Here is a 16,698-nt window from a genome sequence, read left to right as displayed (position 1 = left end):
ATTATCGGTAAAGAAATAAACTTAATCAAATATTTTATTATATTATAAAATGCCTGCATGAATTGATAAATCCGAATAGCACAGTTTTTACAATTTTTCAATTAAAAGAACAGAGTGAGTTTTTCTGAATTGATAAAAGATAATTCAACTGTATTTTTCTTTTAAAGGAACTTATTACAAAAATAGTAGTAGCTTTTATTTTTATAATTATTATTTTGTTAATTTAGCTAAAATTTAGAAATCATTTCCCTTGCCCCATATTATTTCTGAAAGGCAAATTAATTAATATCAGCTTGCTGGTAATATTATCTTAGAAGCATTTGAAATGTTCGAATACGTCGGTTGCATGAACGAAGAGAGATTGAAAAGCAAACATTTTAGGATCTGCTGCCAGAGAGATGTATTATATATGCGAATATATATGTATATGTATATGTATCATTCATGTTGAAGCTGCTGAATCCGCGAGCATGTCCATTAATATTTGTACTTTCATATTTCATTCCTCAAAATCTAAACCAACCAAATTCTACTGGATGTAAAAACTTTTGGGGCACACGTAAATTTCTAGTATGTACAAATCTTTTAACGATCACTGACTATAACGGATATCTCTTTCTCATACTCACAATCTTACGTGACAACAGGGTACAAAGATCATAAAATTTTACGAAAACAATATAACGATTTATAACTTCCAAATATTTTCTCCAAACCATTTCTTCACTTTATTTCTCATTGCATTGTCGTCAGTTCAAATTAAAACCAAATAAAATTTAAACATTAAAGTGCATTTAATTAATTTAATATAATATTAATTATTTAATTTATATATATTTTTAAATGAGAAAAAATACGACTTAACAAATACCCTTCCGTTACATAAATAATAAACAGTGTTTAGATTATATGTATAATCACATATAGAACATTATCATTTAAAATCATTAAAGATATACATCCACAAGTTTGGCCTCTCTTCTCGCAAAGTCTCATGTTTTTATTTCCAATAAAAATAGTAGTTTGAGCTTGGGACAAGAACGACTGAAAAAACTGCGAAAGCATGTCCCATTTTCTCCGACAAGCACGAAGAAAGGACACAGAAGGAAAAGCAATCACCAGTTTGTTATATATAGAGCTGCTCAAACATCCTTTTCACCGGAAAAAGTTGTTCTTGAGACACAGATTGCTTTCAGCTGGTGGTTTGGAATTTTTCATGTTATGCATGCATTATAATTACATTTTGTATAGTTCTATTTACATTATCCATTAGGATATATATATATATATATATATATATATATATTTCTTTTTTTAAGTATATGATTCGATTATAATTAAACACTAAGAATATGATTCTGATATACTTTAATATATCATAAAAAATATTCACTTTTGTTTAAACAACAGAAAAATTTACTTACGTAAGAAAAAAAAAACATATTGTTTCGTTTGAAAGGGAATTGCAGCTCTTAAATTCCATGAAAGTAATTTTGACAAAAAAATTTTGCTATGAAAGATATTTTCCCTAGAATAATATCATTCTTATATATTTTCAATATCATCGAAAGCAATGAGTTATGAGATTATATGTTTCAAATTATATCGTTCAACTTGTACACTGCAGAAATTGCATTATTGAAATTCGATAAATAACGACAGTTGAAAATTTCCACGTGTACCGGAAAAATTCAAGAGACACGCGTGGGATCAAAAGAAACAGAAAACGGAAAAACAGGCAGAAGGGAGAGAAAGAGAGAGAGAGAGGACTATATAAGCCTTTAGATTTTTTTAATTCCGAAAGCGAGCCGCCACCAAGCCGCTGGGACAGACGGCAGAAAGTTAAATCGCGGTAACTTTTTAATTGAAATCGAAAAAGTTTGAACTGAAAAGCGCCAGGCGAAGAAATAAATGTCCCGTTGCGTCGCGTCGACCCGTTCAACTTCTGCCATCTTTCTCGCTAAATCTTATAGACTGACCGCGAGTTATTCGAATGATAATATATAATACGATCACGTTTTAGTATGTAGCCTCTTTTTCCTGTCTTTGCGTCTTCGCAACTTCTTGTTTATTTTTCTTTTCAAAATTGTTTATCGTAGGAATATTTGATCAATCTTAATCGATATCGCAAGTTTCTTTCAAGATTCGATTATTTTTGATGGATATGTAGAAACAAAACTCCAACTTTCTATTTTTCAAGAGAAATTTGATAAGGGAAAATTTTTTGTCTTAAAGTATAGGAGTATTAGATGTTTCTTTAGCATCGTACATTATCGATCCTATACGGAAGCGGAAGTTATCGGGAATAAAAGAAGATGAAAAAAGATAGAATTATCTACGAACGAAGAAAGAAATAACGTAAAAAAATTTACGCAAAGAATGGAAGAAATTAGTGAAGAAGTCACGGACCGACCATTGTGAGAAAATGAAGTGGAAGAGATAAAGTTAACAAAACAAAACGATTAAACCAGCGTTCCTAATTGTGTGATTTCTCAAATCATCTCGGAAGAGAAGAAAGAAAAAGATTACAATGTATGATGTGAATATTTAATTTTTCTCTAAACATTTGAAATTTGTTGGATTCTGAGTAATTTACAAAAAAGAATTTTAATCAGTGAATTTATTTCGATAAATTCAATAGTCAAACAAAAACACAAGAATATCAAATATAAAAAGTAAACTTTTAATATAATTAATTTCCTGGTTACATTTGCGAAATTGTGTACATAGGAAGAGAGATAGAAAGTTCTGCTTATATTTTCCTGAAAAATTTATATACGGCATTTTAGTAATTAATCTGTGTCGACAATTGTTATTTTAAACGACGAAATGTTCGAAAATATTTGCGAGCAATTTGCACTGCAAACAATATTTAGAAAATTAATCTTCTCGTGTTTTCTCTTAACAAAAAAATAATAAAATAATACATTTCAGTGATATTTTTTCTAGAATAAAGTTTCTTTCAAAGTAATGAACACAGTTAGATATAATTTGATAAGGATTTACATTAGGATAAACGCAAATTAAAAAAAAAGCGTCAGCATTTAATAAAATAAAAACATTAATTTTATAGAACAAGCATTCTTTAATTAATATTCTTTACTATAAAAGAAGCAATATTTTACAAAAATATCTACAAAAATTTGTCTATATAATATTCTCTAACAAATAGCGGATATATCTCGCTTTTTTTTTTGCTTCCTGTATCTTCTATTGAAGTAATAAAAGAATGGTGTACATATATGGATCTTTGTATATAGTATATGAGTGTTTGAAAATAAGAACAAAGAGATTCCTGCAGATGAGAAAAAAGCCAATTACCGGTATCATCATATCATGCTGTCGATCGAGCTTCTTGTATTTGTGGAAAATTTATGATTTCAAAAGATTGCCCTCCTAAAGTTTTGTTTAGGAAAAATATTTTGTTTATTCGAACACGTTCGTATAAGAGCGAAATCCGTTTCCGTCCAGTGTATTTTTGCAGTTATTGATTTTCTTAAAAATCTCTCTCGCAAATTTAACAATGCAAATTATTTTCAAAATGAACAATCAATTGCGCAAACAAATCATCAGATCAGATATGTATTTGTGCATACAATGTTCCAGTTTTGCACAAATGTGCGAATTATGCAAAGCATCAAACAATTATTGACAGTGTTAATAATAACAAGAAAAAAATTAAACATATTGCATTAAATCTTCATAATTAGATAGTTCCGAAAGTATATAATATTATCATTAAATAATTAAAACAATACTAATTAAAATTGTATCGTTAAAAACAAGTCAGAATATACTCAAAATAAGATTAGAATTACTTGAATCAAAAAAAATTATATAAATTAATAAATTCTCTATTTATCAGTCGCAAAGAATGTACTTCTAACAAATAATTGTTCAGCCTTGAATCAGCACTCAATTTCAATCTTGTTCAAAAATGTATTTATTGTATGCAGTTTTGTAAATAATTCAACAAAGAGAAGCGTATCTGTATGAAAATAAAATTGTATTTCTGTCAAGAAACCGCGCGCGGAACGAAGAATCACTGCAAAGCATTGTAAAACGAGTATGTCGACGAAACAAGATTGAAAAATAAATGAAATTGGCAGTCTATGAAAAATCACGAAGGTAAAAATGCGCGAAAAGCAGTTCTGTCGGAAGTAATCAGACTGAGAAGTATCTGCGATTTCGCGCGTCGGCAAGAACGATGCATTCGGAAGTCAATTTATCGAGAGTATGTTTTATGAAAATTTTATTTTCCGCATGCCCTCTTTCTCTTTCTGTCTAAGTGTACTTTTGAAAATTATTGTGAATATTTCGTTGTTAGAAATTAATCCCGATATCATTTCGTGTACTGGAATGAAAATCTATTTACGGGAAAAAATAGTGTTACAAGTTAATATTTTTTTTTTTCACCTGTGTGCTTTATAAAATAGATTATAATTAGTCGTAATAGAAGTATTTGGAGTTTTTTAAGCTTTCATCATCAACTGAAAATCTGATTCAAGAGTTAAAAAAGTTATTTTTTCACTGCATATAAATATAAAATATTTATATAAACGATTTCTATAAAATGTTATAGCCGTTTTTGAAGCGCAAATGCATTTTATTTAATTGCAAAGAAATAATTTTTAACTTTCAAATTCTCTTTAATAACAAATATAATTTTTAATTTTCAAATTCTCTTCGAGAATTCAATTTTTAAATCCCATATTATTATATTTTACCTTCAAATAACAAACCAAATAAATAGAATAAAACATTGTTTTTAAATAAAAATTCGATATTTCCTTTTCAAATATGTTTTTTTTTTTTTTGTGTAAAATATTAGATTTGTGTAATAACGAATTACGAATTCTTATATTTAGTTTCTACGATCAGTATCTTGTTTCACAACAAAGTCTTTGCTGATCATGTCAAAGATACGTCACGTACATACATACATCTTGTGAATATATTAAAACGATCCTTGGTGACAACATAAACGAACGCGAATGTCAATGCCAGGCATTTAACGTGTTTCGCATATTGTGGTTTCGCCATCCATAATCCTGTCCAAGACACACGCGACATTTTACTAATTGCATTGCATCGACGATCACTATCCTATGACAGTAAAGAGATTAGAACGATATCATATCTGATTAAATTTACGGAAAATGAATCTTGTTTTCTTCAAAAACTTGGAAATTTAGTAAAACTTCCCAAGCACACGAGCTAGCAATTTCGATGAAATCTTTCATCCTGCGTTGATAATTTTGAAGCTTATCCAAAACTTCTTCAGAGTTACAATATTCGATAGCTTGCTAATCAGGTTCGATTTCATTTCTCAGTGGCCAAAAGTTTTCTTCATTACCAGTTGACTGTCGGATGAAAAGTTATTCGTGTAATAACTTTATTCTTTCCTTTTCTTAAATCACATCATTATAATTTTTTTTTTTTCAGGTATATTATAAATATATTAAAATAGCAATATATTATATAACGACAAGATGTAGAGCAAATAGAGTGAAGAATTTTGAAGAAATTCAAAATTACAAAAGAGAAAAAGAATCGATTACAGGTACAAGGAATCAAACATGGTACGTATACTTTTTAGACACCTCAGCGAAATATCCGAGCTCGAAAAGTCTGTTACTTGCGCGGAAACTTCTAGTGGATGAATCTTCCTTGGAATTGCATAGTTGGGGACGAGGTATATCAACGGTTGTCAAACATTGCCGAGAAACTCGAGATCGAAGATTGATGGAGTAAAAACTCTTTTATCATATCGACATTTTCTTTACCTCGAAAGAAAAGTCTCAATGGCAAGAATGTTTTCATGAAATAATATCATTATCCCTCTTTATTCAAAAACTAGTTCGAGCTTTTTCAGTTTATTTTTACGTTCGCAAATTTTTACTTTATGGAATTTTGTTTTAAAATTTATGCGATTTAGCCTTAAACGGCATTTTTATACTTTACTCATTTTTATTATTATGAAAGATATCTATGTTTTCATGTTATAAACATAAATTTTTACACAAGCATTTTAAGAAAATATGTTTAAAAAGATTTCACAAGAGATGCTATTGCACATTGTAAAAATAAGACAATTCCACTGTATTAAACGCGATTATCAGACTTGTCAAAATACCAAGAAGAGTAGAGAGACATGAGAATATCTAGCGAGATACAGTTCGGACAAAGTTCCCCGAATGACGACGCAATTCTACCTTCTTATTAATAACACGTAGACATTTCCGTGTCTCGAGGCACGAAAATTCATCTCGTGCTTAGATAAGAGAATTTCTACGGTTCAAGAGTCGGATGTCATTCGCTAGGATGAGATAGCAGTGATCTGCTCTCTCTCTCTCTCTCTCTCTCTCTCTCTCTCTCTCTCTCTTTCATCTCAAACACACTGGTCCTGTCTGGTTACGTGTACACGACACCATGTGTATCGCGATACATGGCATACACTATTAGAGTCGAGCGAGAACCGTATTTAGGAAGCCAGGCGTGCGAGAGCCTCTCGTGTAACTAATCGCGTATCTCGCACTATTGATTGCTAAGAAACGTGTCCGAGAAACATCCTTCTGAAAACAGTTCGCAATCTTTAGCACAGATATTTACGTTTTTTTCTCTATACAAGTCATATATTTTCCCTCCACTATAGCTCTTATAGCATGTATGTATATATCTCTTATTATCGCATTATTTTTATCTTTATATTTTGTAGAATGATTTTTCCAAAAATTCCGAAAAAGAGGAAATGTCTAGCGCAATCCAGCTGTCTTAAAATTACAAATCAATTTTTTTGTTAGCGCAAATATTCGAACACTAATATAATTTTCAAATTATAAATTTATTGAAAATGAAGGATTTCTTGCACATATTGAGCATAAATAATTAAATAATGAAATACATTTACCGACACGTTTTTACGTGGAATAACATCTGTAAATAATATAATTAATAAAAATGATCTCTCTTTGTCTTTTACCATTAGACTCTTCTAATAAGCAAACTAATTGTGAATAATTAAACTATAGGAGTAGATGTATTCACGGATGCATCTCGGATGAATTTTAACGCGGTACATACATTCCAGTGACATAGATGGAATCATGCGCTACATTGTGTTACTAAGCAACAAGAAACAACTTCTCTTGAAGAGTCTCGAGTTACGCGAGCGAAGAAGCATCAAGTATGTAAACCATAAGGACACGACGAAACTGAGAAAAGTAAACAACGCGCCGAACGCGCACATGTGTTTAAACGTTAAATACGTAATTTAACTTTTCTCGAAAAACATTTTATCGTAAATACATATTACCTCATCCTTTCGATATCAAGATTAAATATCTTTTGAGAAATGATCGATAAGTTTTATTAAAATTTTAAATTTTATTGAAAATAAAAGGAAAATAAACAAAAATAATTTTTAATGTAAATTAAGATATATATGTATGTCCAAAAATGAGAGAGAGCAAAGTACAGCAATAACTGTATGCGATATGTGTTTATTTTTCTGAAAATAAATTTGTGAAAAAAAAAAAGAATAGTACATTTTTATTAGCAAAAAGTTAAAGAATTTAATATGTAGATAAAGGATTTAAAGAATGTAATATATATATATATATATATATATATATATTTTTTCTTAAATATACCTTTTATTAAAAGAAAACACGATGTTCTGAGCTATGTATTTTTAAAGAGAAGGTGCGAAACAAATTTGAATCACGGAGTGATCGATTACACCGCCCATTCACGTCATGAAAAATTGCGCCGCTATTCTCGTGTGTTAATAACTTTTCTAATGGAAAGTGATAAAGTACTATTTTAACATGTTACGTGCATTGGACAGAGACCGAGTATAGGAAAGCCCATTAACGGTTTTTGTAAACCTATGACTAACACGATGAGCCAGCAAGATGTGTTACATAATCATTCAACCATTCATGTTACGTGCTCGTCGACTAATAAATAAGCAATTAAATTTTCCGGCTGAAAATTCAGAAAAAAATCCACAAAATAAAACAGATTCTAGATTAACGATGCAAAACCTAGACTGAAAATTAATTTCTGTTGTGTTTTGGTAATAAAATATTATAATCGACAATTTCGAAAAAGAAAATTCAATACTCGAATTTTGCTTTACGTTATCCGAGTTAATAAAACAGAGAATCGTGAAAAAATAACTTTCCATCGCGAATAATAAAATTTTCTTTCGTCATGAATCATACGTGGTATAACTGCAGTTTTAATTGCGGCAATTCTTTTCAGAAATGTTTCGAAGCACTTCTCTCGCGCTTTATATCGGATATCCAATGCGTTATGCGACGTAGCGTTGCAAAATTATTGCATTATACATTGTTGCTCTATAGATTGTCACTGCGAATATATCGGCTGTGCAAATCCACGTTAGAATGTTATGGAAATATCGTATGGGAATATTATATGTTCGCTCGCTACCGTGCGTTGCTGCATAATGTACAATTATTATTTGACCAATGTTAAAATTAACATAAACTCGCATTGGGTATCGTAATATTATATTTATCAAATGCAAACGGATGTATTATATTATATAAAATATTAAGAGATAACGCATGCGCGAGTCAAATTATATAGTAAACGCACGCGCGCGCGCACTACATACACACACACACACACACACACACACACACACACACACACACACACACACACACACACACACACACACACACATACAAATTGACGTTTTTATACGAAAGCAAGAGTTAAATACCTTCTCTTTTTATTGTCTATCACATTTTAGAGAGAAAATCAGGAAGAGAGAATTAATTACATTCTAGTTAACAACTTGATGCAATTTAACTCTTTAATTGTAAAGCACATTATATGATGTTGCGTGTACAATATTGCTCATGCAGAGCCTAATTGTGTAGAAAAGCTCACAAGTTATTATTACAATTGCATATCGTTGTGGCATAATGCTATTATCATACGGTGAGATTAACGTATTACGATAAGATAAAGCAAAACGTGGGCAAATTTATATATTAAATTTAGTCATTAATTTTCTTCGATTATCAGTCAGTAATGCTTATTAATGTGAGATCACGCGTTCCCGAATAAAAACAACTAGCGTCGTAATAGAATTCCAATATATATAACAGATATATTTATAGCTCTCCGCAGTTTCCGATAAAATCAAGCAATAATCTTCAACAATCTGCACAATTCTCAATGTTATTTTCGCTTAATTACATAAACTACTTTACTTTAAATTTACGTCGCAATATAAACACGTAATATAAAACATCGTGATCCACACGAATTTAATTATTTTTTTTCTTGATATTATTATTACTTTAAATAGATATTTTTAAATTCGTATTCTGTGAAAAAGTTTAAATTTCACAATAATTAAAAATGATGTGTTTATTTCTCATGAATCTATTTAGACGATCTGCATAGAATTCATTTTATTTCTCTTTCTTTATATGAGATCTCATAACAAATAATTTATAGCTGCTGGATAAACCCGAGAAAAAAAAAATTTTTAACCTATTCATTTCTTATAGCTGCATCTTATTGCGCTTTTTATATTTAAAACAAAATTTTCGAAGTTGTGTTCGGAGAGGGAGAAAAAGAAAGGAGCAATCTGCGGAAAATGTGCGATTGAACAGACTTATTGTTAGTAATATAATATTATAATTCTATTGTATCGTATCGTCGCGCTCCGAGGAATCGGCATTCCTATATTCCGCAGAACGTCTCCGACCGCGGTACATGACCCCGATGCAGGTCATATGACGTAATTAGGGATACAGAAACAATGCACGCCTTTACCACCGCCGCGCGTTCTATTAATGCCGCTTAATCTACGATCCCAATAATTGCTCCCGGACTGAATATTATATTGCCTTATAAACGTGCGTCACTACCCACCCATGAATTCAACCGATCGCGCACAATTTCATTTTAATATATCTTCATGTTTTAGTCATAAATATGATTGCCGTGTAATTAATTTATTCAGTTCATTTCAATTGATAGCGTAATAATGCAATTATTGCTCGATTGTGAATTTTTTAAATTCCAATAGTTTTTAATTGAATTGTTGATTTGAAAGAAACCAGTTCGCTAGAAAAATTCCCGGAGAAATCAAAGAAAGTATCCTTTGTTTTGTAGTACTTTTACTTTTCATAGAAGAAATACAATTCAAATGTTTCTTTTTATCGTGTTGCGTTTTAAAATGTTTATATTTTATTTGATATATTTTTTATATTATTATATTAATATCAATTTGCATTTCATTTGTATCGAAAATAGAGAATTATTTATTTTTACAAAGTGAGATGTTATTATGTTTTTATCATATTTATTCATACAGAGAATGCATGAGATTTGAAAAAATCGCCATTTATTCTGCTTTTGCATTTGTTTTTTTTTTTTTTTCTCCACGCAGAGAAAACATAATTGCTCATTTATACGTGAACAATCGTACAACGCGCACAATGAGTAGCGACAATAACATAATCAATAGCACACATTATGTTTCAATAAATTAATGCCATGCGTTTTATTTCCGTTACTCTACGCGCGCTGTATGTTCAGGCTGTATTAAAACAACGCGCTCTGTTGCAGGTATTTACAGTGAAACGTTAGTTTCCGAGTAATTCTTCCTAATTGCCAGAGCGGCGCAGCAGAGGGATTAAAATGCACGCTGCGTGGCGGGATAGTTAATGTCACACAAACGAAATAAAAGTTTCCTTCGTTCTCTCTTAGATTTATCGTTTTGATAGAGCAATTTGTAAAATGCAAAATTATAATATGTATCTTAAATAATGGAATTGTGTATTGCGTTAAAATATAATGATAAAAAAAAAGATCTATAATGAAAAAAAGAAGTTTGGCTAAAATTAATATTTACATTGATTTTTTTTTACTTTTTATTTGGTTACTATGATTAAATATTTAACTGTAAAGTTTATACCACGCGCGTTGCAAAATATGTCTTATGCGAAGTCAAAAACAATGAGCGAAGAGGGAACGTACCCTCGTCATCGTGAATTAAAGTAAAAGGGCAAATGGTGCAGTGGGACGCGCAGTATTAAAGAGGCCGGGGTGTCGGAAGGGGAATGATTAATCGTCGAGCAATCTCTCCTACGCGTTCGCGAAAAAAAAAATGAAAAAGAAAAAAAAAAACGCGTAGGCGAACAACTGATGATGTGACATGTTTATGAAATATATCATACAATCTTGATCTACGGCGTTTATTCCTTGACTAATATGACACTTATTATGTATACGGCATAAATTCACATACGGGATGTCCAAAGAAAAATGTATATTTTGTCCCTGAAGACGATATAGTTTCAATAAAGGTTCATGTAATTATTTTGACATTTTATATATAAAAATATATTTCAGAAATATATAAATAATATAAATTTTTTTTTTAGATATTAATTTAAAGTAGAAATATTATAACAATATTATAACTGACTAAAAAAAAAGTTGTAGATTATAATTGTTAATGGATTTATAAATGTTCATCCATACAATTATATATGTGGGTTAAAAAATATTTCGCATTTTTGACTTATAAATTATTGAATCTTGTAAAAATTTAAGATCTCAATTTTTGAGTTTTATTTATATATTTTGAATGAAAAATTAAAGCAATTTGCGAAAATATGTAAATCTTTTTTCAAACATCCCGTACAGAAAGGCGAATAAATGTGTGCTTCAGTTTCTTTAATAATAAATATTTTTATATCGCAATAAAAAATATTGTTCAAATTGAATAATATTTAGTTGCAGCATTTAGATATAAAAATATTTTATCTTTTAAAATTACATTACATCATGATTAGACATAATTAGAAAATAACCGTATATAACAGATAAAGCCTACATGTAAAATAATTTTAATAAAATAAAAAGAATAATATGTATAATTTTTGTGTAAAACTCCCTATCATAAAAATAATTTGTTCAATTTCGTTGTCTAATAAATAATTCACATAATAATAACAATATATTGCAAAAATAATGCACTTTCTTAAGATAAAACATACATAAAAGAAAATACATATTTGCAATTTTTTTTAATAATATTGCTTCAACAAGTAAGCATAAGTGTAATGCACATGAAAAAATGATTTTTTTATCTGTTCCATATTTAATTATTGATAAGCATTTGAATGCTTTATAAAGCATAAAAATAAAAAAATATAAAAAAATATTGTAAGAGTATCATTACAAGAAAGAGAGAGGAAGAAAAAGAGAGAGAGAGAGAGAGAGAGAGAAATATGGAGAGAGAAAGAAAGAGAGAGAGGAGAAAGAAAACACAATAATTATTAATAGCTTCTTTCTTTTTCATGAATTTAAATAAATCCTGGTAATAATTAAAATTTTAAAAATGGAAAAGATTTATAAATCGTTAATTTAAAATAAAGCAAATTCTCTTGTTTGCTTTATTTGTTTGCGAAAGAAAAATTTATATGTGTCAACTGGATTTTCAATCTATGTATAATTAACAAGCGTATTTTAATTGTCTTTCTAAGTTTTCATGAAAACATAAAAGATTGGGACACCGCTAAAAACTTAATTAAATCCAAGTGTAAAATTTTTAATATTGTAAAAGTGAAAAAGATTTATAAATATCTTAATTTAAAGCAAACTCTTTGTGAAAGAAAAAGAAAATTATATGTCAACTGAATTTTCTATCTATGTAATTAATAAATATACTATAATTGTCTTTCTATGTATTCATAAAAGCATAAGAGATTGAGACATCGCTGAAAACTTAATTATATTCAAGTAAAAAAATGATAATATTGTAAAAGCGAAAAAGGTTTATAAATATCTTAATTTAAAGCAAACTCTTGAGTTTGCGAAGGAAAAAGTTATATGTCAATTGAATTTTCAATCCATGTATAATTAACAAGTGTATTTTAATTATCTTTTTATGTATTCATGAAAACATAAGAGATTGAGACATCGCTGGAAACTTAATTATATTTAAGTGCATAAAATTATAATATTGTTCTAACATGAGTCATTCTATATTACCATAAGCATTTTAGCGAAAAGATTACATGCCTCGACATCTCAATATGTCTAATTAACATTAATAAATATGAAAGCTTTGTATGTTATGAACTATAGAGAGAAGATATTACATTGCAAGACATTTCAATGTGCATAATCAACATAAATGAGAATAAAATGCTGCTCTGTCTATCCATAAATACGCAAGGAGAGAATTTACATTGATCGAAAGCACAATATGTTTAATTGTAACAGTATTCGAAGAGATGAATATTATGTATCGCTATAGATACATAAGATATATCATGTTATATTTCTTAAATCTTAATATATCTAATTAACAATCTAGAATAAATATGAACCTCCCCTAGACATGAGACAAAATTCTTGCATTGAATGTGAATACGCATATGAATATATAATCAAACATCAGCATGAGAAAAAAGATTACATCGCATAGATAGAGAATCTCAATATCTTCAATACTGTTTTAGAATGTAAATGCCACTTGCATGCTTATGGATATGATGGAAAGAGATTACAACACATGAGACTCCATATATGTAAAATAAATCTTGACAAGCATGAGAATCTGTCACTGTGCGCATCCATGAAAAATGGATCATATCGCGCATATTTTAATGCACATTCGATTCGGTGCTCCGAATCTACACGATATCAAAAACATGAAGGAAGAAAGAGAGGTTACATTTAATGCTCGTGGGACTCGCGCTGCCCGGGTGACGGAAGCGCGCGAGCGCGAGCGAGCGAGGATCGGGGAATGCGATATACGAACGCGTGCGATAAGTGCGTACTTACCGTGTGACTACCATAGGGCCTAGGAAGGGTAATATTGCTGCCGGAGGTAGGGGTAGACACGGTGGTGGCGAGCCGCTGTGCTGTGTCCGCGCGACGAAGACGATGCGTAGACATGAGGCGGCACGGGACGCACCTCGTAGATTATGTCGCTCGTCGTGCACACAGGTACCGCGCCGCACGCACTACGTACACGCGCCGTCATCCGGCGATGATGGTTTAAAGCGTAGATGCGAGGAAGGAACGGAGAAAAGGAAAACAAACTCGAGGGGTGACCCGGACTCGCGGCTACCTCGCACGCATGCATGCACGACACCCCGATCGGCGGGAGGGTGGTGGTGGTGAAGAGAGATAGAGAGAGAGGACACACGCACGCACACACTCGTCGCCGAATATTCGTCGCAAAACTCTGGAAAGTGTATATTCCTGGAAGGGTATTCCAACAGCCGGTAGCAGCGCTGGCGATAACGATGACGACGATGACGATGACGACGGCGGCGGTGGCGGTGGCGGCGGCGGCGGCGACGACGACGATGGCAGCGGTGGTGATCGAGGATTAATATGGCCGTCCCTCGGTTGACACGAAGGCTCGGGTCGCGCGTAAAAGCGAGCGGTTCGAACGATGACAACGATTGCTCGTTGCCACTAGTGCAACGGTAAGATGGCACGGTGACGCGACGGCGACGCACAGCACTGGCAGTCTCGTCGTGGCACGCGCACGCATTTGTTTCACTCGCGGGGAAATCACCACGCACCACTCGCGATCACGATGACTCGGCTCAGCGCGACGCGAGACGTATCGCTCTCTCGTTCTCGCTCCTCTCTTTCTCTCTCTCTCTCTCTCTCTCTCTCCTCTCGCTCTCTCTTTCTCTCGCCGAATTTTTTCCACGCGTGGCCCGACGATGCTTCTGTCCAGCGATCCCTTCTCGCACGCACGCTCCTAAGAATCCTTCTCGCCGGTAAAGCGCCGATCAGGCGATCTCTTGTTTTCCCAATGTGAACGTGTCTCCGATCGTTTTGAAGCTCACTCGCGATGGACACGTTTGAGTTTTCGGAACACTCGTTTCGTATCTCTTTCTCTCTCCTTCTTTCTCTTTAGCCGATTGTTGGTCCGTCTCTGTTTCTTTCGTCCCTTCACTCTCGCTCCCCCTGGCCGTCCTGCCGTCGGCCACTGTCGGACTCACCGACGGAGAGAGATACCGTGCACGAGTCGCACGAATCCACCGTACTCGATGGATGAACAGGCACCACCTTCACTCGCACGTTATTGCACTTTCGTCTATTCGTCGCCCGCGACGATGCTCGATGCACGACGACACGGTCCACACGGCGCACGCGGACCCCACGCACGCACGCACGTTTATCTTTACGCTGCGCGAGGACGTGACGCGACCTCGGTGCGAACGACAACGTCAACATCACCACCGTACGCTTTCGTGGCGGCCATCTTTTTCGGAGATACGACGGCGAAACGCGGAACGTGAAACGCATGCGCGTACATGGGTGTATGTGCGCGAGGGCGCTGCGCGCGAGCGAGCAGGACTGCCGTGTATGCGTATGCGCGATAATGATAGAGTGACACGCAGGGATGTGACAAGTGTAGAGTGACAAGCATTGATATAAAAATATATATATATAAGCTCTCTCTCTTAAATTATTTAAAGCGTATATTATTTAATATACAATTTATATTGTCTCTTGTTATCTTTTTTTTTTTTTATAAAAATATAATTAGAATTCGAGAGAAATCAAATTTTTACTATTTCTATTTTTCTCCTAAAACTCTAATCTTATGCGTCCACATAATTCCAAATTTATGTAAATTAAGTTGGTAAATTGTGGATAACCTTGTACACAGCAGACGACCATTCTTGATGCATCTCTGGAGACACGCGCGTGTCACGTCCGCGGCCGTTGTATAAGCACGCGATACCGGCTGGGATTTGCAAAGAGGGGGCGAAATGTGTGTACGCACAAGTGCACACGAACACACATAACTGGCAGCGGCCATGCCAGTTGATGCCAGTCTGGTTGACCGAACAGTTTTGACGAAGGGAACGTGGAATTGACCTGAACCGACGGTCGTTCCGTGCCTTTAACGAAAAATTGTGGCTGTGGCGCTGCTCTTGTCTGTCTCGTGACCAAACGTATCGCTGGTAATGAAGGATAACGAAATATTAATAATTAAACATTAATTAATTAAACAATAATTAATAAAGATTCTTAACTTATATATAATTAAATTCTTATTACGTAAAAAGTTAATTGATCTATAAAATAAAATAAAAATGTAAGCTAATTGATATAGATTAAAAAGATTAGATGTATATATAATAGTTGGGTGGATAATATAAAAAAATTTAATTTTTGAACTCTATTTCTTCAAAATTGTTATTCAATAAATTTGAATATCTTCGAGAGATTGATGAAATATTAAAATATCACCTTTTCAGCAAAAATATTTCTCTCGAGAAAAACATGACATTTTTGAATGCATTAAAAATTGAAAAGATAATAAAGACTGATTTTCATTTATCGTCATCGTGAGAGTTTGATATAGATGATAAACGCAGATTTCTGAAAATATTTGCTTATTAGGTAATTATTTTTCCATTAAAAAAGTCATCTAGAAAATTATGCTTTTTAGTTTTTAAAATGTATACATCTAAGTTTTTTACTGTAGAAAGGAGATAATATTATTAAACTTATATATTAATACATTTTATTATCTTTTGTTAGTGTATCCGGGTTTTTTTCTAGAGAGTTTAAATCTTTTATAAATTTTATAAATATAATTCTTTATATGAAATCGAAACATTCGTTGCGCACAAAAATAAGGATATTTGATAT

At 32.3% G+C, this 16,698-nt stretch overlaps 1 protein-coding gene across 2 annotated transcripts in view; it reads right to left on the bottom strand.

Moving 5' to 3' along the window:
* Positions 1 to 15,486, bottom strand: part of LOC126848118 (uncharacterized) — a 61,343-nt gene extending 45,857 nt beyond the window's left edge. Inside the window, exon 1 of one of the 2 annotated variants that reach the window (XM_050588714.1) lies at positions 13,852 to 15,486. In XM_050588714.1, coding sequence (XP_050444671.1) covers positions 13,852 to 13,965 — 114 coding nt within the window. In that variant the 5' untranslated portion in view covers positions 13,966 to 15,486. The remainder of the gene's footprint in view (positions 1 to 13,851) is intronic. The other variant, XM_050588715.1, reaches the window with a different exon arrangement.
* Positions 15,487 to 16,698: the final 1,212 nt, after the last annotated feature.

Source organism: Cataglyphis hispanica, chromosome 3 (assembly GCF_021464435.1).
Source record: "Cataglyphis hispanica isolate Lineage 1 chromosome 3, ULB_Chis1_1.0, whole genome shotgun sequence".
Taxonomy (NCBI): Eukaryota; Metazoa; Arthropoda; class Insecta; order Hymenoptera; family Formicidae; genus Cataglyphis; species Cataglyphis hispanica.
The sequence above is the reverse complement of the archived record's forward strand: the minus strand, read 5'-3'. Positions and strand labels throughout refer to the sequence as shown.